The sequence below is a fragment of the Plectropomus leopardus genome, chromosome 19 (assembly GCF_008729295.1).
Source record: "Plectropomus leopardus isolate mb chromosome 19, YSFRI_Pleo_2.0, whole genome shotgun sequence".
Lineage (NCBI taxonomy): Eukaryota > Metazoa > Chordata > Actinopteri > Perciformes > Serranidae > Plectropomus > Plectropomus leopardus.
The window spans coordinates 22,578,728-22,603,431 of NC_056481.1; the positions used below are offsets into that span (position 1 = coordinate 22,578,728).

Sequence of the window (24,704 nt, forward strand, 5' to 3'; positions counted from 1 at the left end):
ATGTTAAGCCCCTTGAGTCACCGTGACCTAGTGATTCAAACTGATGGCACAAGGTTAGAAACAAGCACCCAAACACAATCAAATTACAACAACAATGTTAACGTATTGGCTAGCTGGCTCAGGACACAAACTGCCATCACAGCCTACAGATCACAGACCCACTTCTCTGACCTCTGCATCGGCTATCACTGCTCTTTAGCAAATTCAGGTTGTCCATTTTCATAACCACAATGAAACAACAGTGATGCAGGGACATACAAAAAATGTTATGCTTGGCTTTCAAATCTGAATGACTTGCTGGCAGTTGCTTTTTAGGTCAAAAATGAGGTTAGCATATTGTTCTGAAGGCCAGTTACGCTGGTTTCTATTCAACACCAAACGCATTTGTTTATATAATGTCTTTCATAGCCTGCCCCACTTGTGGTACTTAAACAAGCATACATAATGAAAATTGTTATATAACTTGGCATTAACAGCCTCTATTTGACAGAAAACAGGGCAAGCAGCACCGCATGTGAAATTCAACAGGTCAGTTTTACCTACTGTGTGTATGCGCGTGTGTGTGTGTGTGGGTGGGTGGGTGGACAAGGGAGGCATAAGGGATGTCATTTAATGTTTGGGCGTGTGCATAATACTTGGGGAACTTTCTACATAGCAACAATAGCAGGTGCTCAGATTACATTGTCAATTTTCCTGCAGTAGTTCAGCTGCCCCCAAGAGATTTTATTTGCTAAAAACCCTTCACTCCACATGTAACCACACACACATGTTTGACATCTAATTATTGTTTACTATCAGCCTTGCCTGGGAGCCGGACAAATGTGAGAGCTCAGGTCTTATTTGCTCTGGCAGATGCATATGGTCCCCCTACCCTTCAGACATATTACCACCCAACCTGGCCCTGGTCCAGCCAGTCACAACTGTATCTATTATTGATGTATTTGAGATGATGACGATGTTTGTGCACATTCACGCCAGGGACACTACAGTGAGCATAAATGTTGCTTTTAGAGATTGAGACATTTATTTGTGTATTACCAAGATGGCTGCAGCTAAAGCAGAACTTTCTGTTGACTGAGTATTTTTCAAATTCTGTTGGTAAAAACAGCAACTTGTCAACAGTTATTTTGATACTACACACATTTGTCTGTCGCTCATTGCAACCTCAGGTGTTTCATTGCTTTTATTGGCGGTTGATAATGGAAATCGAAAAGGGGCTGACGAGTTCCAGATTAACTCGCATTTGCAATTTGGTCTGGCGGCATAAGGCTACAACCAATCTTCAGTGCCAAGGAAACTTGCTAAAATTATTTCTGCTACCAATGAACTGAAACTTAAGTTTTGTTAAGTTATCATTGTCGGGTTTAACTTTTGTACTGATATTAAAAATCTCCAAAATCAGCAAACAGAGAAGTTTGATTGCTGCTATATTCATTTATCATACTGAAAACATGGAAAAAATGTCTCAATGGTCCTCGTCCATACAGCATGACACATGGATGTTTTAGAATAACATGGTGCCCAATCAATTAAATAAAAATCATTCACCCTGCACAAATAAGTTCTCCTGCTTCCTGTTTTGCTTCAGCATTGTGCACATTTGTATTAGTGTTTCTCTTGCTGGACCCTGCAAATAGTAATAATTGCCTTAGTTTGCTGTTCAAGCATAAGTCTCTTTTATAAGGGCTGTCTGTGGAGGAAAAGACCACTATGACAAATTGGCATTGAGGCTGAGTGACTGTGCCATATCCAGCTCTCTTAATCCGTTCATGCTATGATGTTTTTCCAGTCAGCAGCACAATATAAGCAGATATCTAGTCTCTTAGCAACACTTGCTCTCAAAATGTTGGTCAATTGCTGCCATGAGAAACACCCACCTAAAGGCTTAGACACTGTTTCAACAAATATGTCCAAAATAGGTTTTACCCTCTTTTGAAAAATGGAAAGGTATACATAATTCTATCATTATTTATACACTGAACATAAAATTAAATGCAGCACTTTTCTTTTTGCTCCCATTTTTCCACTTTTTTATGCACTAAGTAAATACATTTCTCTCAAATTGTGTTCATGAATTGATCCATCCACCTGATAGGTGTTACATATAAAGATGACGATTAAACAGATCATTACTACATAGGTATGGCTTGGGCTGGTCATAAATAAAGGCCACTTAACTTTAAAATGTGCAGTTTGAGCACACAACACAGTGACACTGAGGGAGTGTGCCATTGGCATGCTGACTGTTGGAATGTCCTCCGGAGCTTTTTCCTGTAAACACTGGAGACAGCTAACGGTAGTCAAATGGACTACCGTTAGCTGTCTCCAATATTGTTTTAAGCGAATTTGGCAGTACATCCAACCAGTCTTACAACTGCACAAGTTGGTCACGATGACAAACTGCTGTCAGCCAAGGACAATGGGCAAGCATGACCTGTGACGTTTCCGTGAATTTGGTAATACATCCAACCAGCCTCACAACCCCAGACCACATGTAGCAAAACCAGCTCAGGACCTCTGCATCAATTGTCTTCACAAAATTGTGTGAGACCAGTGACCTGGACAGCTAATGCAACCATTTTTTTTTTGCACAACGAAATAATTTCTTAACAAAGAAACCGTCTCAGGGAAGGTCATCTGCATACTCATCAGATTTTCCAAGTCAGCATACAAATGGCAATCTCCCTCAGAACTTGCAGCATCTGTGGCATTGTGCTGTGTGACCAAACTGCATGTTTTAAAGTGGCCTTTTATTGTGATCATCCCAAGGCACATCTGTGTAGTAATGATGCTGTTTAACTGGCTTTAATCCATCCATTGATTATCTTGGGAAAAGAGAAGTGCTCACTAACAAAGATTTTAATACATTTGTGTCCAAAATTTGTCAGAAATGTATCTTCAGAGCGCATTAAAGAATATCTGTATCTTAAACAAAGAGTGTTTTGTTCAATAAATTTCCTCACTCAAAAAGTCCAGTATGTTCCAGTAAGCATTGGTACAATAATCAAACTTTCACTCCTGACTTTTCACATGAGGTCATTTCGATGCGGTCACATCGGTTACATCAGTCACGGCCAGGTGACGGAGGCACAGCCAGACAGTGTAGCATTAACAAGGCCATGTGGTGCCAAAGTCCCTGGCAGTGCATCAGTCTGACTACATTACTGTTTGTCAGAAACATGTAAGAAGTGATAGTAGTGTGACAAGTGGACCAAAATGTAAGTTTAAAACAAGACGTCACGGTTGGCACCATCGCAACAGCACTTCAGCTTTGACTCTTAATCCTTGTCCATCTAAATTAGTACATAAAGTAGTACCTGAAGACCAATTTTGAGCCATTCTCTGCAAAGTGCATGTTGGGATATGATCCAGCCTGTTGCATCCCTGAACAGGAAAAGAAGTGTTAACTATTAACAGGTTTGCAGTTATGAAATGAAGTGTTTGTGTCAAATTGATTTAATCTCAGCCTGTTAACTGCATTAACCCACTATGTGTGTGTGCGTGCGTGCGTGTGTGTGTGTGTTTTGGTTTTCCAGGTGATTACTTCGGGATCCTGATGGACGAGAAGGTGACAGGTTTTCCCTTCAACATCATAGAGAACCCTATGTACTGGGGCAGCACTGCCAACTACCTGGGCCTGGCACTCATGTAAGTGTGTATGAGTGTGTGTGTGTTCGGTGTGTGTGTGTGTGTGTGTGTGTGTGTGTGTGTGTGTGTGTGTGTGTGTGTGTGAATAGAAAGGACGAGAGTTCTCTACCATGACTGTATCTGAGGTCAACAAAAGTGTAATTTGAATTGAATGTCTCCACAGAATGGTCTGCGGCTGATATTGGCTCCCATAAATCACAGGTTATTTTTACCAGTTTCATCATTAACCAATTCCCGAAGAGTTGTTAAGACAAAAAAGAAATGAAATTAAAGCAAAATGGCTCGGCACCTGACTTTTGAATTGCTGATGTACGTCAAAAGGCGTTCTAAATAAAGTCAGGGCATGCAAGAGCAGTATAGATAATAAGCTGTGACCTGCAAATGTTGTTTTTTTCCAAGTTGCAAATCACTTACCGCTTAAAAAGGGTGAGGAGGTAAAAACTTTTACGTGTGCCTTGTCACTATGACAACTGTGACAACATCTCTCGAAGCCCAGCGTGCGTAGTTGCTAGGCGAGCGCTCCAGGGTTGACGAGCCAGCCGCCAATAAAAGCTTTTAGCCCCCATTCTTCCTCTCACAGGGTTATGTGGACTCCTTTCTCAATTTTGCCTCTTCAGTCCTTTTTGTTGTGGCTAATTTTGCCCCATTTTCTCTCAGCTATGAATCTCCTGCACGACCAACTTTGGGGAGCAAACCAAGGTTCACCTCCTCCCTCTGTGTCTCAGTTGCCTGTATCTCTCCATTTACCTTCATCTTTCCTTCCTTCCATCTGGTTCAATTAAGGCACAGCAGCCTCTACCTCAGTCTGCTCTGCTATCTGAAGTCTCCTTCGCTTCGCTCCTGATTGTTGTTTTTTTTCTCAGGATCTATTATAGCACAAATAAAAGCTCTGAAAATGGGCTTGTGGTTTAATCCCTCATAAGTGAACTAAGACAAAAGTGCTAATGTATTTGTGTATTTGTGTCTTCACTGCTTCGATAATGTCCAAATCACTCAGATTTCTCTGCTGCCTGGTGATGAAAGGCATCCCCATTAGTGTTTTTGGTATTTTTTTCTTGGTATTTATCTTAAAACTCCTGCCGTTGTTTTGTTCTATGTAAAAGTGCAAAGGAGGCGTAAAGAAAGGACTTTGTTGCGGTTTCATAGTGCAATCTCTGCGTAAAAAAAGGGCTTCACCTAACTTTCAGTGTGCCTGGTATTGTACCACTCCGTCTGAGCCCAGAGTATGCTCTACGTTCAAAAGAGTGGTGCAGTGAATAACCACAGAGATCAAAATTAACAATTGGCAGATGTTTAAATCACAGCGGGACGTTACTAATACATGAATGGGAGGGAAACCCTGAATGCGTTATGTGTATCTTTTTAGGCTTCTTTAAATTTTAACAAAATGTCAAGTCAAGATGCACTTGCTTATTCCTGAGCTTTTGACCGTATCACAGGGACTTGTATGGTAAGGTGGTGTTTGCTCAGTTATTTTTAGGATTTCTCATCAATGTTGACTTACAGTCTGCTAAAAATCCAGATTCCAAATGAATGCCAGTGTTTCTCCATGTGTCTGCTGGATGTGTATATAAGCAACTATGTGCAATATTTGTCAGTTTGAAAAGTTATAATGTATCTGTTTAGTTCTCAACTTCATTCTGTTGCCTCCCAGTGGAGGTTAACAGTTCATTTTCAACCTTGAAAACCATGTAATAGTCCTCAAAATCCACAAGATAATGGATAGTTTGAGCATTTGCAGTCTCACAACAACTGAGCACACTCAAAAGCTCCTGAACGGGTGATTAAGCTGACCTTGAGTAAAGATTGTTTTATCAAGTGGTGCTTGCAAGGTCAAAGTCTGTCATCAGCAGAAATATGTTTCAATGTGTGCATTTTGGACAAACCAGCATTTTCCAGGGCAAATGAAAATAAAGCCAAAGCAGAAATGCTGAAAACTGTAGTTCCTCTAATGACCACTTGAGGCTGGCTCCTAAAAATTAGTCAATCCCCATAGAGTCCCATGTTTAAATGCCCAATTTACAGTTAAAATTAACATGTTTACAGCCTGGTGCCACAAAAACTGTTTTGGTCTTTATAGGTTATTTCAACATTCATGACAACCGCAAGGAGGTAAATTTGTATAGAACTCACCTGTTTAATTCATCTAAAGATGTTTAAATCTAGCTCCAAAAATCCAAGATTGAGACAGCCAAAATGCTAAACACAGGCCCCAAAACAGGAGTCCACAAATCAGTGGGTATCTCACTACATACCGTGATGGCTAAATATCATTTTTATACAGTCTTTGTGTTGCACATGCTTGCACAGTGCATGTTGTTCAAAACAATAGCATTGCTGCTGGTAAAAAAAACACATAGGGTGCCTTTAATTTATGCATTTTATTTAGATTTAAAAGCTATAAAACCATCAAGGACATTCTTCTCTTTGCATGTGAGAGTACTTCACTGATACTGAAGGACTTTTGTAATAATGTCAGACACACTTGAAGAACCTACTGAAGGACACAATTCTCTCGCTGTGCCAGACATCTCACCCTCACATTAGGCCACTTACTGGTCTCTCTGTGTGACCTGGACACGAAATTAGCCGACACACTTTAGCAGATGCGCTTAGACAAGATGAGCACGGGCTGGACTCGTGCTGCTAAATAAATAAGATGGAAGCTGAAATGGCTGCATGATGCAGTTCTGTTTTGTGGTTACACATCATGCAGTTTTGCACACACCATTGCTCCAGAAAAGGACGGTGGTACCTGAGAAGAGGATAGTACTGCGTTTTATACACGTGACATCTTAACATTTTTTCTGAAGAGCATTTTTATTTGACAGTGTAATGTACATATGTTGTAGCTAGGTAAGTTATGAAAGAAAACATGACGCTTAGATGATTTGTGAGTTAAATGATTGGTTTTATTGTGGCCATAAAAATTCGGGCCAAAATTTACCTGAAAAAAATAAACAACAACAAACACACACACACACACACATACACACTTATTTATTTATTTATTTATTTATTTTTAACAAATGAAAAAAAACAAAAACAAACAAAAAAAATTTAAAGATACAGGTAAAATATATATGTATATTTCTTTCTATAACATAATTTTAGATATGTTAGATTGATTATAAATATAATTTTCTGGCCATTTTTCCCTTTTTTGGATCATTTTCTTTTATACGTCTCCTCACTTTTTAGAAACTAATTTCAGGTCAACTTCTTCATCACCTTTTACTTACTTTGTTTTGTTTTTTTTTTTTTGCAATCTGTGGGACACTGTTTGCCAAGTTGCTCACTGACGTTTTTGCCTGTTTTTTTGTTTTTTTTAATCTAATCATTTTGCTCAGGTTTGGAAGGGTATAATAACTTGCGAGAGGCGTCTGAACACTTCACAGTAGTGTAAGTAGTGTAACCAATGCATAAACAAGCTATTTTGTTTTTTCCGCTCTTTGCTGCATGTCCTCTCGCACTTTGAGAAAACCCTCCGGCTCACTTACTTACTTCTTAACATTACCAAAGAGATTGACAGTGTGGTGAATGTTGCCCTTTAGTTACATCATGGACCATTATCATGTGTTGTGCTTGTGGCAAAGACTAGTGTCTTTAAGCGAGAGAGAACAACAATGCTGTGACTTTCAAAAGGTCAATCACTGCCGTCGCTGTACTTCCCATTTCAACCTACCCTGTTGCTCTTCTACTGTGGCTGATGCTACAGTGCGTCTGTGTGCAGACTGCAAAGGCGGAGAGAGGGTTCAGTCATATAACAGCAAGATGCACATCACGACATAGCGTCACAGACAAAGCATATATTCATGTCTATATTTGCTACGCCGTGATCACAGCATGGTTCTTGAGGTAGAAGTATGATTAAGCATTCCTGTTTTGTGTAACTGTAACAAGGGGAATTATGTAATTATATAGGCAACAATAATGAAAGTAGATCTCTGGTTTTGCTCGTGGCATATTGTAGGTCAAAACACGTGGCACAGACCCTCATGTTGCTTCAACACTTAAATCTAAAATTGTTGACGCTGCTTTTAATTTATATTGTGCCAACATATAAACTATATTGTGCCAACACCAACATTAATATCACTGAAAACGAAGGGTTATAAATCGTAAAATCATTTCTTTCTCCGTTTTCTTCTGTTACATATACATGTGTATATACTCATGAAGTACATTTATATTATATTATATTTATATTTTTATATTCTAGTCGTGTTATGCAAACTTTTGCTTCTTTGCATCTTTGTAGTTGTCAAAAACAAAGACTGAGGCCACCATGACGTCCCCCATCCACTTGTGGACTCTGCTCTGAAGCCTTGAGTTTGGCATTTTGGATTTCTGCATCTTTGATCTTTGAAGCAAGTGCCCATATTTGGACTAGAAGGTGGAGATGACTCTAATGCTTGCATTTATAGCCATGGTTAACTGTGATAATGTTAAAACAAATCTTTGTAAGCGAAAAACAGGAATAAAACCATTAAAACAAAATTAACTTACTGGAAAAACTGAACATTTACACCTATATGCTCTACTAAATAATAACCAATCTTTAAAGGTGTACCTTATCTTAAGTAATATACCAAGTAATGCAACATATTTAAAATACTAACTTAAGAAAACTTGATAAATGCGATTTTATGACTAATTTACTTCAAATAATTAGCCCATTTCTTTCTCACCCGGACTGAGATACATAGAATATTTATGCTAAAAAATATAAAAATGATCTGTAATATATGAAAGATTGTTTAACACCACGCAACGGTTGGTATCTTCTGATTTCCCCCAAAAAAGACCCATTAATCGCAGTATTCCATATATTGAGCTTTCTTTATTTTTGACGAAACATAGTCAAACACCAGAAAATAATCTTGTTATTCTTTTTACTATTGTTTTTAAAAGATTGTGTTTCTATCTTTTTCTTTAATTAGATTAAGTACTTCATTATTTTCCAGAGCACATATAAATGCAAAAATCAAAACAACCTCTCTGACACTTTAGATTCCTCCATGTACATTCTACATCTCTATCTTAGTATTTTTCTTGTCCACCTCCACATGTCCTTCTCTAGCTTTCTATCTGACTGCTTAACCCTACATTTATTTTCAGTCAAAGATAGAATAATTGCGGGACTTTTAAGTGCTGTTCAATCAATTGCTCTGTCGTTAAAACCTACTAAGTGGATGGAGCTGCAGATTCCCTGGATTCTTCCTGTTACACACTGTATATTTAAACCTAAATGTCAGTGCTTTCACACTTAATTAAGAGTTGGAATGTTATCCACTTGCCTCATTGTTTAAAGGGTATTCCAATTACAATTGGATTAAATTACACAAAATTCTAGCCCTAGCTGAAATTTCATGCTTAACATGACACATGATCTTTACATTCTCCTCTAATGAAGGTGGGAAATGCGTAAGCGGACTTCAGACTTGATCAGCCATGTCAGGTTGTCAGACCTGTAACCCAGAAATGTGGTGGTTTCTATCCCAAAACTAGTGGGGAATCATAGCAAGGGAAAGGAATTTTGTTTCCTACATTTATACTTCCAGCATTTTGCATAATGCTGTTTTAGGGCAGTTCAATCATTGCCTGGGTAGAGGAAATGCTTTATAGACTAATGTCAGGGAACAAAAGCTTCCTGTGTGCAGTCAGCTCTGTAGATTACATGGACGATTACAGGATTGGCTACAAACTGCGAGACAGACATCACTTTGCATTTTTGAAAATCGAGGGAAGCCAAAAATAGCCATATTTGTAAATGTGTAAAATAATCTGTGAATGTGATCACAGATTTCTAAAGTGAGAAATCTGGGATCTGTTGGCATGTGATAATTACCTGTGAATGTGTGTTAGTGTGTGGATCAGCAGGTGTGTGTGTGTGTGTGTGTGTGTGTGTGTGTGTGTGTGTGTGTGCACGTGCGTGCCTGCCTGCGTGCCTGCATGCATGCGTGCATGCGTGTGTGTGTGTTGGAACCTTAATGCCCTGTACTGGCAAACAAGTACTTCTCTCAGTTTGAGCCCTTTTCAACAACAAGCTCTGCTGATGCCATTTATTAAGATAAACCACAGAGATGAGCATGTGACCAACATATTCCTGCAGGCTGTAATGAAGATCTGGCCTCGAGTGGTACATGCGGTTGTCGTCAGTGTTCAAAAGGCACTACATGTTAGTCACATCCTTTATGTGTGTGGCGTTTTCTTTGAGTCTGTGTGAAAACTAAACCGTTTCGCTTGTCATATCTGCAACAGGTACCTCAGATACTTTTTTTGCTATTTCTTTAGATACAATTATACACATATTTATTCTTAATCAAGAAGGGCACTAATTTTTTGCATCGGCGCCATCAACACTGTTATCCTGTCTGATGAAAAAATGCACCACTTTGAGCAAATGAATGTTGATTTTGATTTTGATTATTTTATTTATTTATTTATTTTTTTGTCGCCATCTGCTCCATGTCCTTTGCTAAATTCGTAGATATCCACGCTGCCAGCATATGAGTGTGTGCAGCCTGATTCATACAGACAGCACATATGGAAACACACGGTGTGCATAGTCATGTGCATAGATGTACTCAGATAACAGCATGCTGATTGAGACTTGCAGTCATGTGAGAACAACTCGGATGGACAGAGTGGAAAAATTATATACAGTAATTTATCAAATATTAGCATTAATTTATTCAGATGCAGATTAACTTGCACCAGATAGCTGTTTTGTCTGTGATTAATGTGACCATACAACAAATCCTGTAAAAGTGTACAGGAATGCTCTACTTCTTTTTCCTCTAGCTGTCAAAGTCAGATTGTATCAGAAGAAAAGAAAAAGAACCACATTGAATTAAAGCTCATGGGAGAGCTGTGTTACCTTGATAAATCTGAATTTCATTTCAGCATAAGAGAGTCAGCTGACCACTTTTGGTTCTGTCATTTGTAAAGCAGTTTCTAATGTAGGTCAGTGGTAGCACGGTTTTTTCGTGTCAAATTTAAAATGATTCGAATGTAATAACAGGTGTTTCTGAAGTGACACAGAAAACTTTAGTCACGAAGAAAGTGTCAAAAAAACTACAATTTTGTTCATTAATATACAGAAATAGACGTGGGAGGGAACATCCCTTGAGGGATAAATATCTCATTGGCTACTTTCCAGCACAGCAACCCATGGAAAAGAACACAATAGTGGCGTCAAAGGGACATTTATCATCCAAGTGTCTTTTTTGGTGAAAGTCCAAATTGGCCGAATGAGAAATCTCTGCTTATCTTTCAGGAATCGTAAATGCAAATAGTTAATATCTGATTTTACGTCAGAAACAAATTGTGAGCACTTCTTTCTCTGGCTGAAGTTAACAAATTCTGACAAAAAGTAAGGACTTCAGATGTTAAATCTCTGAGCAGAAAGCTCCCGGCGTGTGCCCACGGTGCAGTTCCATTTTCTGTGCCTCCCGTGAGCCTAAAAAAGGTCAAAGGCAGTTAAAGAAATTGAAAGAAGTCATTTTTAGAAACCACAGGTAGTGTGAAACCTTTTATCACTTCACATGTCTTGACCTGGTTTATGGCTCTACGGGGAGAAAAGCAAAATAAAAAGTCAGTGTGATTTTGAATTTGGGCTAAAGTTGTAGTCCAACTAAGTCAAAAGACAGCACCCCATATTGACAGAAAAACACAGAATTGTTGACATTTTTGCAGATTTATTAAAAAAGAAACACTGAAATATCACATGGTCATAAGTATTCAGACCCTTTGCTGTGACGCTCATATATTTAACTCAGGTGCTGTCCATTTTCTCTGATCATCCTTGAGATGGTTCTACACCTTCATTGGAGTCCAGCTTTGTTTTATTATACTGATTAGACTTGATTAGGAAAGCCACACACCTGTCTATATAAGACCTTACAGCTCACAGTGCATGTCAGAGCAAATGAGAATCATGAGGTCAAAGGACCTGCCAACGTCTGGCCAAGGTTACAAAAAAAATCTGCTGCATTTAAGGTTCCTAAGAGCACAGTGGCCTCCATAATCCTGAAATGGAAGACGTTTGGGACGACCAGAACCCTTCCTAGAGTTGGCTGTCCGGCCAAACTGAGCAATCGGGGGAGAAGAGCCTTGGTGAGAGAGGTAAAGAAGAACCCAAAGATCACTGTGGCTGAGCTCCAGAGATGCAGTCGGGAGATGGGAGAAAGTTGTAGAAAGTCAACCATCACTGCAGCCCTCCACCAGTCGGGGCTTTATGGCAGAGTGGCCCGACGGAAGCCTCTCCTCAGTGCAAGAAGAAGAAAGCCCGCATGGAGTTTGCTAAAAAACACCTGAAGGACTCCAAGATGGTGAGAAATAATATTCTCTGGTCTGATGAGACCAAGGTAGAACTTTTTGGCCGTAATTCTAAGCAGTATGTGTGGAGAACACCAGGCACTGCTCATCACCTGTTCAATACAGTCCCAACAGTGAAGCATGGTGGTGGCAGCATCATGCTGTGGGGGTGTTTTTCAGCTGCAGGGACAGGACGACTGGTTGCAATCGAAGGAAAGATTAATGCGGCTAAGTACAGGGATATCCTGGACAAAAACCTTCTCCAGAGTGCTCAGGACCTCAGACTGGGCCGAAGGTTCGCCTTCCAACAAGACAATGACCCGAAGCACACAGCTAAAATAATGAAGGAGTGGCTTCACAACAACTCCGTGACTGTTCTTGAATGACCCAGCCAGAGCCCTGACTTAAACCCAATTGAGCATCTCTGGAGAGACCTGAAAATGGCTGTCCACCAACGTTCACCATCCAACCTGACAGAACTGGAGAGGATCTGCTAGGAGGAATGGCAGAGGATCCCCAAATCCAGGTGTGAAAAACTTGTTGCATCATTCCCAAAAAGACTCATGGCTGTATTAGCTCAAAAGGGTGCTTCTACTAAATACTGAGCAAAGGGTCTGAATACTTATGACCATGTGATATTTCAGTTTTTCTTTTTTAATAAATCTTAAAAAATGTCAACAATTCTGTGTTTTTCTGTCAATATGGGGTGCTGTGTGTACATTAATGAGGAAAAAAAATGAACTTAACCCTTGTGCCCTCCTCAAATTTACTACCCTCTGGACACCTTCGTGGCAAAAATGGACACGCACAGAAAAAATGCTATTAAATCATCATACATCAATATTTTTTTCTGCTTTATTTTTCATAAATCACTTAAACAACTTAAGACTTGCTCAAAACTACCAAACATTCAATCATTTTCAGGATTTTAACCCTTTAAATGCCAGATTAATTGTTTGAGTTACTAATGATTTATTACAAAAAAATCACAGAAAATTATTTTTTTTCCTTATAATAAATAGTAGGGGGATGGGACTTTGGTGGTGATTAGAGTCTTGGATGTGTCAAAGATTAGCAACAAAATTGATTTGATTGCATTAGTATTTTTTCTGTAGCACCAGATACTCCCTCTGGACACCTTCATGGCCAAAAATGGCTCATTGACTTCCATTATAAACACATTTTTTAATCTCACTGCCATTACAGTATAAAATCATGCATTCTGTAATGTCAGCATTTCATTTTGAAGAAAAGTAGTGATATTTGACATTTTTACTGTATTCCACCAGATTCAGCTGTTTTCCCATTGTAGGCTGATGCATGAAATTCTTGTATTTTTGCCATTAGATTACACTGGATTTCAAAAATTTTACACAAAAGAAAAGTTCTTACAAAAATTCATGCCACAAGCTGTAACACAGCCAAAATGATCACCAAATGAAAAAAAAAAGTTGAGAAAAATGTACAAAAATGCCCGAGGAGGGCATAAGGGTTAAATGATTTTAGCTAATGGCTGCAATATAACAAAGAGTGAAAAATTTAAGGGGGTCTGAATACTTTCCGTACCCACTGTATACTGTATATACATATAAACACTACAATGATATCGTAACTTATTTCATAGTCATGCTAGCAACATGGTTGAAGGAAATGCCATGTCTGACTGCTAGTCTGTTGATCGCAATAGCTAATTTTCCTGTTTATGACAACTTTACAGTGGATGGATTTTTTTTAACTCACCCCTTTAAATGTTATTAGGGCTAAGTATTTATCTTTTAGTTTTACAAAAAAAAATGTTTAAATGGTTTTAGGACTGTTTTTCACTAAGGAAAATTAGCATTGTCAAACTTTACCATAGCTGTAAATGTGCCCAGCTAACAAAGCTAGCAGCTAGCGTTAGGGTTGTTTCCACCCTTACATCCAAATACGGTCACTCTTGTGTCCAAAAATCAAAGACAGCCCAAATACTAAACTCCAGGCTTCTAAATCCATAAACCAAGGGTGAAGTCATGGTGTTATAATAATATTCTCTTTGCTGCTGTCTTTATATATTTTTCGAACTGGCCTAAAAAAGTCCAGAAAAAGCACTATATTTAACTGGACTGTTTTTTGTGTCTGTTTTCTTGTGCCTCCATTACTGCCTGCTGAAGTGGGTCAGGTTGGGCAGTTTTATAAGCCTCATCAGCAAGTCAATTTTAGCTGGCCTGACTGTGTCTGATTCTTGTTATCATGCTTCATTCTTTGCCTTAATGACAAGGTTGGCCATGGTAAGCTTTGATAGGTGGTATGGTGAGAAATCTAACTATTCCTGTCAGACTTGTGGCAATGTGCCAATTTATATCCTGCAACCATACTGCATCGATGGGTAAACAGCAAGTCGTTGTTCTAATGTGACTTGTATCAGCGTAAAATCATTTTTAAAGGCATGAATTGATTGTATCGATACTATGAATTTGTGCTTTGTATTTAGCGAAGACTTTCTTGATAAAAGCTCGCTGTTGATACAATATGCAGATACAAAATAAAATAAAATGGCAATTTGTCATCTAATTGTTGTGTTAACTGATTGTGTTGATTTATCTGTGATTCCCTTGAAAAAAAACTGCAGAATATTGACCTCTACCATCCAGTGTCCAGGTATTTATTTCAGCACTGAATTCCTGCACTGAATGTGTTTGTATAGTTCAGTGCTTTTCAAGTGTTTTACCTCCACTGCCACTGCATAGAAATAGGCATTTTCTTCTCCTCTATTTCTGGCAAAAAAAAAAAGTTACTAGTCATGTATCGTGTTGCTCTAAATAAGCCCATATTGTTCTTGTTAAAACGTATTGTTACATCCCTAATTCCTGTGGATTTTTTATTTTTACACATATGGCAGTCCATATCAGATGTGGAGTACATACAGTGATTTGAGATAATAACTTTTTGTCCTCACACCTCTGCTCCTCATGAGAGGGCTTTTAGCTGAGCACCCACAGATTTTTTAGTTGATTATGCCCACTGCATACCCACCATCATGTGTGCCTCTGAATGAAAAGGTGACCACATGATGTGTAAAAAATGTTTTTCTTTTCCCATCCTGGTAAAATACATCTGTGTCACTGTGCCACTTTTTATCCAGGTATATGTAGGTCAGTATGCCGCATGTGTTTATTTTTTTCCACAAGTATGAACTACGAAAAATGTTTTTGAACTGAAGTTGCTTAGTTACTGTTTTGTTCAAATATCCTTGGCTTAATTATTTGGTCTTTACCCTTACATCAGCATCGACAGATGGGAGCTAATTATTTGCTTCAGTCCAGCTGTTGTATATTTTAAAAAGTGTTAAAAAAAATGGACACAAAGATATTTATCTTGATTTCAATCTCAAGTTCTGCTGTTTGTTCTGTTGCTCTGTTTAATGCAGATGTCCTACAAGATCTGCTTCACTGAAAAGTGGTTCACATAGCCAATACATATTGCATAGTACACACAATACAAACGCTAACCCATCTGTCTTGCTTTTTTCTCTCCCTCCCTGTTTTCAGTGGTGCCAGTCCTGCTGGTCTTGTCCTGACTGCCATAGTAGCCGTGGTTTACAAGGTGGCGATAAGTTTCGAGGGGTAAGCCTTTCTTTGTCTCAAGCCTTGTCCACATTTTGTCAAAAGAATGCATTTGGATTATCACTTGTGTACAGATGGGAATGCACCCACTTTGAACTGAGGACAAAGTGGAAGTTAACCATTCAGGCAACAGTCAGGCAATGTGAACGCAGAGTTGTCTCTGACAATCTGGATTCATTTTTACTTCACTTTTTAAATATCCAATAGTTTTATTTTGCATGATTTCAGTACTACAGACAATGTGTTTTGTCCTGTGATTACTTGTTGATTCTGTGGGCACCCTGTCCACTGCTTTTTTTACTGTGGCCAATACATAGCAGTCATTAATACATTAGGGACATGTCACTCATTCGCAAGTTAAGTTACTTTTCCAACTCAGGCTCTCTTTAAAATGGTTATTTTCTGGGCAGGGCTACCTCGATAGGGGAATGACATACCTTTCTACTCCACCCTCTCTTTGTGTTTTCATCTAAAATGCCATCTCAGTCCCGCAAAAAGCAAAAACCTGAAATGGTCAAAAAAGAAGGATTAAAGATGGAAAGCGCCCTGCTCGCCACGTCCTCGTCCTCTTGCTCCACCATGACGATTATGAGATGAGACACAAAAGTCAGTTATGAGCGACCTACTTCTGGATATCTGTTGGCACACATGCATGCCGAAATACACACATCCACTTACACACAGAAATACACAAACATGCTGCTACTGCACAAGCCAGTCATAAATGAGGCAGAGCTCAGCGTGGAAGCAGCTGCTACATGCACTTACTCATTTAGCCTATTGTGTGTTTGTGTACGTGTGTGATGCCCTCTCATTTTTACAGCTGGTGTATAAGTGTTTTTTTTGTAGATAAATGTGTTAACTGTGCAGCTGTCTTTTGCATTACATATGTGAGCAACCGGTTACATAGCAGCATAACAACTCTGATTCAAATGTTTACAATAGTAGTACACAAATGCACACAGTTTCTGCAAAACACATCATTCTTTGTCAACTTACTATAATAAGGACCTCATAATAAGAAGGCAAGCAAAATGATTACCCAGGTAGAAGTAGCAAGACAAGTGATGGAAAATAGATTAATTAGGTCACGTCTGACTGACCTCCATTCATCACATGCACACACCTTAGCACAGACCCACAGTCACTATATTCATTGTAAGCCAAATTTTTGTTTACGAATCCAAGTACTACTTAGCAAATTACATCCGACGAGCCTTCTTAGTCCATTTCCTTCCTCGTCGAGTCCCAGAAGGTTATTTTGATTGTTTTATACACATCCAATTCACCTAGTGATGTCAGGAAAAAAAAATCTCCCTTCTTTGTCCAGCTGAATGGCCTCATTTGCCCAAGAAGTCAAATTAAAAAGTCACATTAGACTTGAAAAGGAACAGAGAGGTTAGCCTTGGCGGTGTCGGAGGCACACTTTTGTGAAAATGTCACACATTAAGACATGCTGTGAGAGCAGGTGTACATTCCACAGTGGCAATTTCCGGCAATCAGCCAATGTGTCATTCAGCCTGAACCCTCAAACTGAAGGTAAGGCAGGTGCCAGATATTAACCACACTCTGCGACAAGGAAAAGATTTATGTGCTTTATTATTTTTTTTCCTTTTGAATTGACTCTGAAAGAACTCATTCAGTTCAATTTTGCATGAAGAGCAAGCTGGCTGGTTCAGTATCGCCCCACGCTGTTAGTGAAATGGGTGAAAGCATCAGTGGGATTAATACACACTGTGAAGTATATGTCAAGTGAGTTCAGACAATGCCTCTCAGTTTCTTAAGCTCATAGTCCCCTATGATGCAAAGTAAGACGCGAAGGCTGACACCAAATAATGATTTTCATTCCCCTCCCATCTGCAACCCCAATTTCAAAAAAGTTGTGACGTCATAAAGAATGTAAATGAAAACAGAAAACAAAGATTTGCAAATCCTTTAAACCTATATTCAGTCTTATAGAGACCAAAGATTTAATTTTGAATGTTGAAATTGAAAAATATATATTTTTTTGTGTACACTCATTGTGATACTGATACCTTCAACACGTTCCAAAAAAGTTGGGACAGGAGCATGTTTTGCCACTACATCATCTTTACTTTTGACAACACTCTTTAAGTGTTTGGGAACTGAGGACTCTGACTGTTGAAATTTTGAATGTGAAATTCTTTCCCCGTGTCTCTCCAGTTAAGCCTCCTACAGACTGTGAGATTTTAGCAAGTTTAGAAGTTTAGTGCAGCTACACTCTGCGACACAAATCCAAGTTTGATGTATGCAGACTGTGCAGTGACGCCTACTGAATCACAGGCTACAGTAAACATTTATTGACATCTATACATGAGAACAAAACATTATATGTGTGCGTCATCCATCTATGCCACTGTAGTGGTAAGAAAAAATATAAACAAACTTGACTCGAGCCCTTGCTATAGCTGCATTTATACGTGTCTAAAAAAGTCTGAAGAAGAGGAGGAGAATGTGGATGCAACGAGAGCTTGAAGTATTAGTATCTACTAGCATTGTCGCCCTGATCAGTGCATCATTTCATGCTGCATTTCTATTGGTAAGTAGATGTAGGGCTTAACAGCAGTCACACAATGCGATGGTCATCCAAAATTTCCGACTGTCAGAAGTTTATCCTAGGATGTCTTTGAATGCAAGACCACGAAAATGACCATCCTTGAACCTCTCTCACTGTCCAATGTAGGACCACTGATTTAGTGCCATGACCAAAGGTATCGCCAAGTTTCTTTCACATTGGTCATATTTCATCTGGGACAGCCCAAAATCACACAGACCTTAAGCTTTTTAACTGGTGACTTCTTGTAAATGAACCTTCTTGTTAAACCATGGATGTTTGTTTTTTTATGGTTTCACACCAGTCGCATGATAGAAGTGTCATCAGCACACCCAATGGCTTAATGTGAATTCTCTAGACAATGTCCCGTCTATTCAATCAATCAATCAATCAATCAAACTTTATTTATAAAGCGCTTTTCATACAAAAAAAGTAACACAAAGTGCTCTACAGATTAAAATCATTCCCATCCTTCCCCACTCCCCGCACAAAATCACATTCATACCCCACCCCGCTCCCTACGCACACGCCCAAGTACACACACCCACACACACACACATACACGCACACACACACACACACACACACACACACACACACACACGCACACACCCCAACAACAACAATGAGATATTGTACACAAGGCTGAATACAGATGAACCCGGCAAGGAAACGCCATCAGAGGAGCCGTCTGCACCGAGAGCAGCTAATCTGCCACGGCCACCAGGAGCACCGACACAGGGTGACCAGAGGAGGCGGGGTAGAAACACCCAACCTCCACCCAGACACCACAGGACAGCACCCAGGTGGCCACGGCCGACCACCGCTCCCGGCACAGAGGGCTCCCCGGAGGAAACAGTGGGAGAACCTAAGAAATATTAAGAATAAGTAAACTTTAACGTGAAACCAAACAATAGGCTAAATAAAATAAGGCTATAAGCAATAAAAATAATGGTAACATATAAATAATCATAAGATGCTAAGCTAAATAAGTAGAGATAAAATAAATAAATATCAGTTAAAAGCTAAGCTAAAAAGGTGGGTCTTGAGCCTGCTCTTAAAAACATGGACGTTCTCTGCGGCCCTAAGCTCCTCCGGCAGGCTGTTCCAGAGGTGAGGGCCGTAGTAGTAAAAGGAAGCCTAGCCGTGGGTATGTGTCCTGACTTTTGGAATGACTAGGAGGCCACTGCCGGAGGAGCGCAGGGACCGTGAGGGTTCATAGGGTAGAAGCAGTTCTGACAGATAAGAAGGCCCAAGACCATTAACACATTTAAAAACCATTAAAAGAACCTTAAAATGGATCCTGAAACACACGGGGAGCCAATGCAGTGATTCTAAAACCGGTGTGATGTGGGCCCGCCTTCTGGTCTTCGTCAGGACACGAGCTGCGGAATTTTGTAATAGTTGTAGACCTGAGATACTCTTTTTATGAAGACCAGAAAGCAGGGCATTACAGTAATCGATACAACTGGTAATAAAAGCATGCATCAGCGTCTCCGTGTTGGCCCGAGAGAGAATAGGGCGGACTCTGGCTATGTTCTTTCAGTGATAAAATCCTATTTTTGTTATATTCTTAATATGGGGGATAAAAGTCAGCTCAGAGTCTAGAATCACGCCCAGGTTTTTTACTTGTGGAGATGGATTAAAAGACAGTGCCTGTAGTTTAGGTAAAAGTTTCTCTCTCTGGGCCTCAGGGCCGAGGACTAAAACCTCAGTTTTGTCCTGGTTAAGCTGGAGAAAGTTCTCTGCCATCCAGGATTTAATATCTAAAATACAGTTAAAAAGTGCATCCATTGGCCTTGTGTCATCAGGAGACATGGAGATGTACAACTGAGTGTCATCAGCGTAGCTGTGAAAGTTGGCTCCATGTCTCCTGATGACACTGCCTAGAGGGAGCATGTACAGATTAAAAAGCACTGGGCCTAAAATGGAACCCTGAGGCACACCACATGTGATTTTATGAACCCTAGAGGAGCATGTATCTAAACTTACCATGAATGTCCTGCCTGTGAGGTAGGAAGTAAACCATTTGTGAACAGCACCTGACAGGCCGATGTGTTGTAAACGAGTTAAAAGAACAGTGTGATCTACTGTATCGAAGGCTGCGCTCAGATCCAGTAGAATCAACACTGTGAGCCTTTGTGAATCATAATTTAATCTAAAATCATTTAAAATCTTTAAGAGGGCCGTCTCGGTGCTGTGATTTACCCTAAAGCCAGACTGAAATTTCTCTAGGACATTGTGTGAATTAATAAAATCATTCAGCTGAATAAGAACAAGTTTTTCTAAAAGACCCATAAAACAACTTAAAAAACGGGGTCGGGATTCACACACTGGCTCAATCGGGCGTTACACAGACTTTGTACAAGGGAGCTGGCAAGGTAAAGTCTGCTGAATGTCTGATCCAACTGATTCGGACATTTGCTTACATACATTTCCTCCAAGTCTAGAGAGGATCGAGGTTTTGGTGCATGTATAAAAGGGTTTAAAGAACAGCTGACATCCTTTAATGTGCTGCAAACTTGCCTGGTGTCATAGAGCACCCAAAGATTTTGGCCCACTGGCAATGTCTCAACAACAGCTCTAATCCCTGGCTTATTTAAGGGCTCCTGTCTTTTTTTTTTATTTACTCAGTTGCACACAAGAAGCTGTTGTTCTCTGGTACAGCTGTATGTTGATATGAGGTTTAGTGGTGCAAAACTGTGTGGGCACTCATGTGCAACAGAGTGGAGGAACATGTGGAGACACGAGACATCTTCCTATCATTCACACCGGTTCCCTCATGGTTCATCACACACAGGCAGTCCTGGCACAGAGTGGTACGGTGTTCCAGCCTCTGATTTATTGTCCCATTACATGTTTGTTCTGCTGTATTTACAGACCATTCACCGAACAGATCTATCAGGAGAGGAGTCAGCGCCGCAAGCATGAATAATTGCCTCCCGCCCAGGCACTTCCTGCTCCTGGTTTGGCTGAGGATTCCCGTCCTGTCACAAGGATAGACAGACTGTACAACAGACAGACTTACCAACAGTGTTGATTATTTATCCGCCTCCAGCATGGATCCAAAAGGCTACAGTCACACTGCAAATGCAAGTGTTTTGTTTTTTGATTTGTTTCACAATCTTCTATTGAATGTGGACGCCTTATGGAGGGTGCCAAGTTAAAATAACAGTTTGATATTTTGAGAAACATTCTCAGTTTTGTACTTGTGAGAACTAGATGAAAGGATTGATGTCACTCTCAAACATAAGAGTGGTGTTTATCTTCTCGTCTCGCTCTTACGCTTACAGAGCGAGACGAGAAACTGATTCTTAAAAGCTTTACCTGATAAGAATTGTGCTTTATACACAGTAGGGGTGTCACAATTCTCCAATCCACAATTCAATTTGACTTTCAATTTTAGGACCACAGTTTGAATTAATTTAAAGCTTAAACTTTTTTACAGCAATGAAGATGATGCCTTTGTTAGACTATCAAGTCTTGATTCGTAAAGATCAACTGATCATTGTTTTATTCCCTTACAGCTGTCATTTACATTTTCAAATTCTTCTTTAAAAAGATTGGCTATATGGTATTGAGTGTGATATAACTGCCATATATTTTTGGAATTTACCAAGAGGGCAACCTCAGACTCATCTCAGGCAAGAAAAAAAAGCCCATGATGGTGTTACACCCAGGGCTTCACTTTCACTGCACTAGCATAGCATGCATAATATCGTTTTTCTGTCATTGATGCGTTTGTTTACATAACTAAAAGGGCAGGAAAAATATCACACCGCTGACTTCAGGGAGGCAGGAAGATTTCCCAGTTCTGTTGTTTCTCTGTCATCTTCAACTCAAGCATACAATGCTGTCTGGAGAAGTGCAACTGTAGGCTACTGGTAAGCTACACTGTGTCATCGTTGAAGAATTGTTGTGTTTTAATGCCCCTGCTTTGGCAATAACTGTGGGCAGGTTGTCCGTTTTTCTGAGACATCTCAAGAAGGCCTTTTTAGAATTTCCCCAAATTTGTCCACTTGAGTCCAAGTGAACAAATGTCTTTGTGATCAAAGGTCAAGATCACCATGACCTCACAAAACATGTTTTTGGCCATAATTTAAGAATTCATACACTAATTATAACAAAACATATGTCATATGTCTCATATTTTTCAATTTTCAATTTAGAACCGAAATTGTGACACCCCCATTGTATAGTAAAAACACACCGACTTAACATGACAATAGGAACCGAGCCACCTTAACTGAGGTGCTGCACACAAAGCCTACTTTTTTAAATTCATGTCAGGTATTGCACACATCTGAATGGAATGAAGTCATAATTGATGTAAAGCATTATACCTGTGTTTGACAAGTCTACTGTGAAAAAGTCAAATTATTTTAATAACATCTGTGTTGTTGATAACATTCCTTGTATTAGTCGTGTACCTTTTTTAGATGCATTACCTTGTCAACAGAATTTTGACCTGCAGGCACTGCACTATTTTTGTCATTTCGAGATATTAGTGAGATAGTAGCAAAGTATGAAAACACAGGGAAGCAGCAAGCATATTTCCCAAAGGTTTCTCACTAGTTCATCACTGCCGTATGATCTCAATTTATTCTCATAAATTCTTTTAAAAATAAAAAGACCATACACATTGACTACGTTTAATGAAATACTGTGCTATATTTCATGGTGTATCTGGATGAAAGAATTCAGGCTGTGAAGACCTCAGGTCAGCTGTTCATGGACAGATTATAGTCAACACAAATGTAACACAACCTTTAACACTGCCATCATTGTTAAAACTGTTATTCAGAGTTATAGAAAGTAAGTCATAGAATGTGATAAATGAACTCTTTCAAATGTCACAGGAGCTGTACCTATAATGACTTAATACTGTACCTATGCAAACCATTCTGGTGACGATGTTGATGGGATATTTTTTATGTAATAAAAAACTGAGTCAAGGTCTCTGTGTGTCTTGCAACTGCAAATGGATGCACTTAAGGCAGCACTTTTGCATATGTGCCCCTCACAGGCAGATTTGGGGGAAAGCATTCTGCATAATTATTCTTTCTGTGAATGAGTCAGGATAGTGCTCTTTCACTTTATCATTGCAGCAAGCAGTGCTAATGCAGCTCCTGTCATAACTGATATATTTGTGAGGTTTGTGAATAAGAAGCTACCACATAGTTACTGGTTACTACCTATCTGGTTACAGAGTAGTCCCAATTCTGAATTTTAAACCTGCCACTTCCTCTTCCTTTCAGGAATGTGACAAAAGTCTCAAAGATGAGCAGGGATGGGAGGGAAGCACAGTCACTACATCGTGCTGCCTCTCGATCCACAGCATCTCCCTGCTCGCTGCACACACACAAAGTAGTCGGTTGGTGAGAGAGCAGTGACGGGGCGGCAACAGGGGTCTGGGTCGGTGCAAATGGTTATCACTTGACACTGATAACCATTTGGCACAGATACAGTCTCAAAGAACCATTTCAGTGGGTGTATCGAAACCTGGGCACCAGACAAATTCAAGCATGCTTTTCCTGTTATGGTGTTATCTCCAGCTGCCTCTGGCTTATTTAACTTTGACTTTTCAGGACATAGCATCTAGACTGGATTTTTTGGATTTTTACTTGAAAGTTTGAAAAATCACACAGTGATATATCAGCAGATATCCTTTTTGTAACAAATGTTTTTTTACAATCTAAAAAATACGTGCTCAGTCCTCTCTGGTGGACAAACTATGTAAAGTCATGATATGTAATGATATTGCTGTTTCTAAATTATCTTAAGCATATTTAGCATTTCTGTACTGACACCTCTTTTGCTCTGGGACATTATGTACTCATTCATAGATATATCTGTGATATCAGCCAATAGAAACAGTGATACACTTTTGACAATATGAAATTACCACCAGGTCCAACCTTTATCTGTTCTGGAGCTTTCCATCCTATTTTTGGCATTATTATAGCTATGTCACATCACTCTTATACACTGTGTACAATTTGTGATTGCTTGCCTCAATATTTTTTTATCAGCAACCTCGGAACTTTGACATCACATCCTTTTCTGCATTCTGACATTTTGTTGGCTTATGTGACTGTACCAGCTTGAGAAAATTACAGTTGATCTACCCAGCAATTTCGGTTGTTACTGTTTTTATGGCAGGCAGCAGTGGCTTAAAATTGCCACCAGAAAACACCAACAGCACAAAAATGAAGGCATTCTCACCAGAGTGCAGAATACCAACAAAGGAAAAAATGAATGGAAATGCAAAGATATTTCTCTCATACATTACAGTGGGGTTTTCACCTCATCTTGACACAGTTTCACTGAGAATTAGACTCTTAGTTTACATATGGTATAGCGATTCTACTAAGTAAAACAACTACCAAAACAGACTTTAAAGACAATAAATTTACACTTTGTTTTAATGTAAATACATCATTTTAAAAATATATTTGATTTCTGTCACGTTTCACTTTTCCTCCCACTATAACCCATCAGCCTTCTGTGCACTGATCATATAAAATGAAGCCTGAGTGAGCAAGAAGAGCAGCAAT

At 39.4% G+C, this 24,704-nt stretch overlaps 1 protein-coding gene across 1 annotated transcript in view; it reads left to right on the forward strand.

Annotated features, from left to right (window-relative positions):
* pemt (phosphatidylethanolamine N-methyltransferase) overlaps positions 1 to 22,198 on the forward strand; it is a 64,293-nt gene extending 42,095 nt beyond the window's left edge. Inside the window, exons 5-7 of the mRNA XM_042507945.1 lie at positions 3,537 to 3,648; positions 15,498 to 15,572; positions 21,028 to 22,198. Of these exons, the coding sequence (XP_042363879.1) occupies positions 3,537 to 3,648; positions 15,498 to 15,572; positions 21,028 to 21,082 (242 nt within the window). The 3' untranslated portion in view covers positions 21,083 to 22,198. The remainder of the gene's footprint in view (positions 1 to 3,536; positions 3,649 to 15,497; positions 15,573 to 21,027) is intronic.
* Positions 22,199 to 24,704: the final 2,506 nt, after the last annotated feature.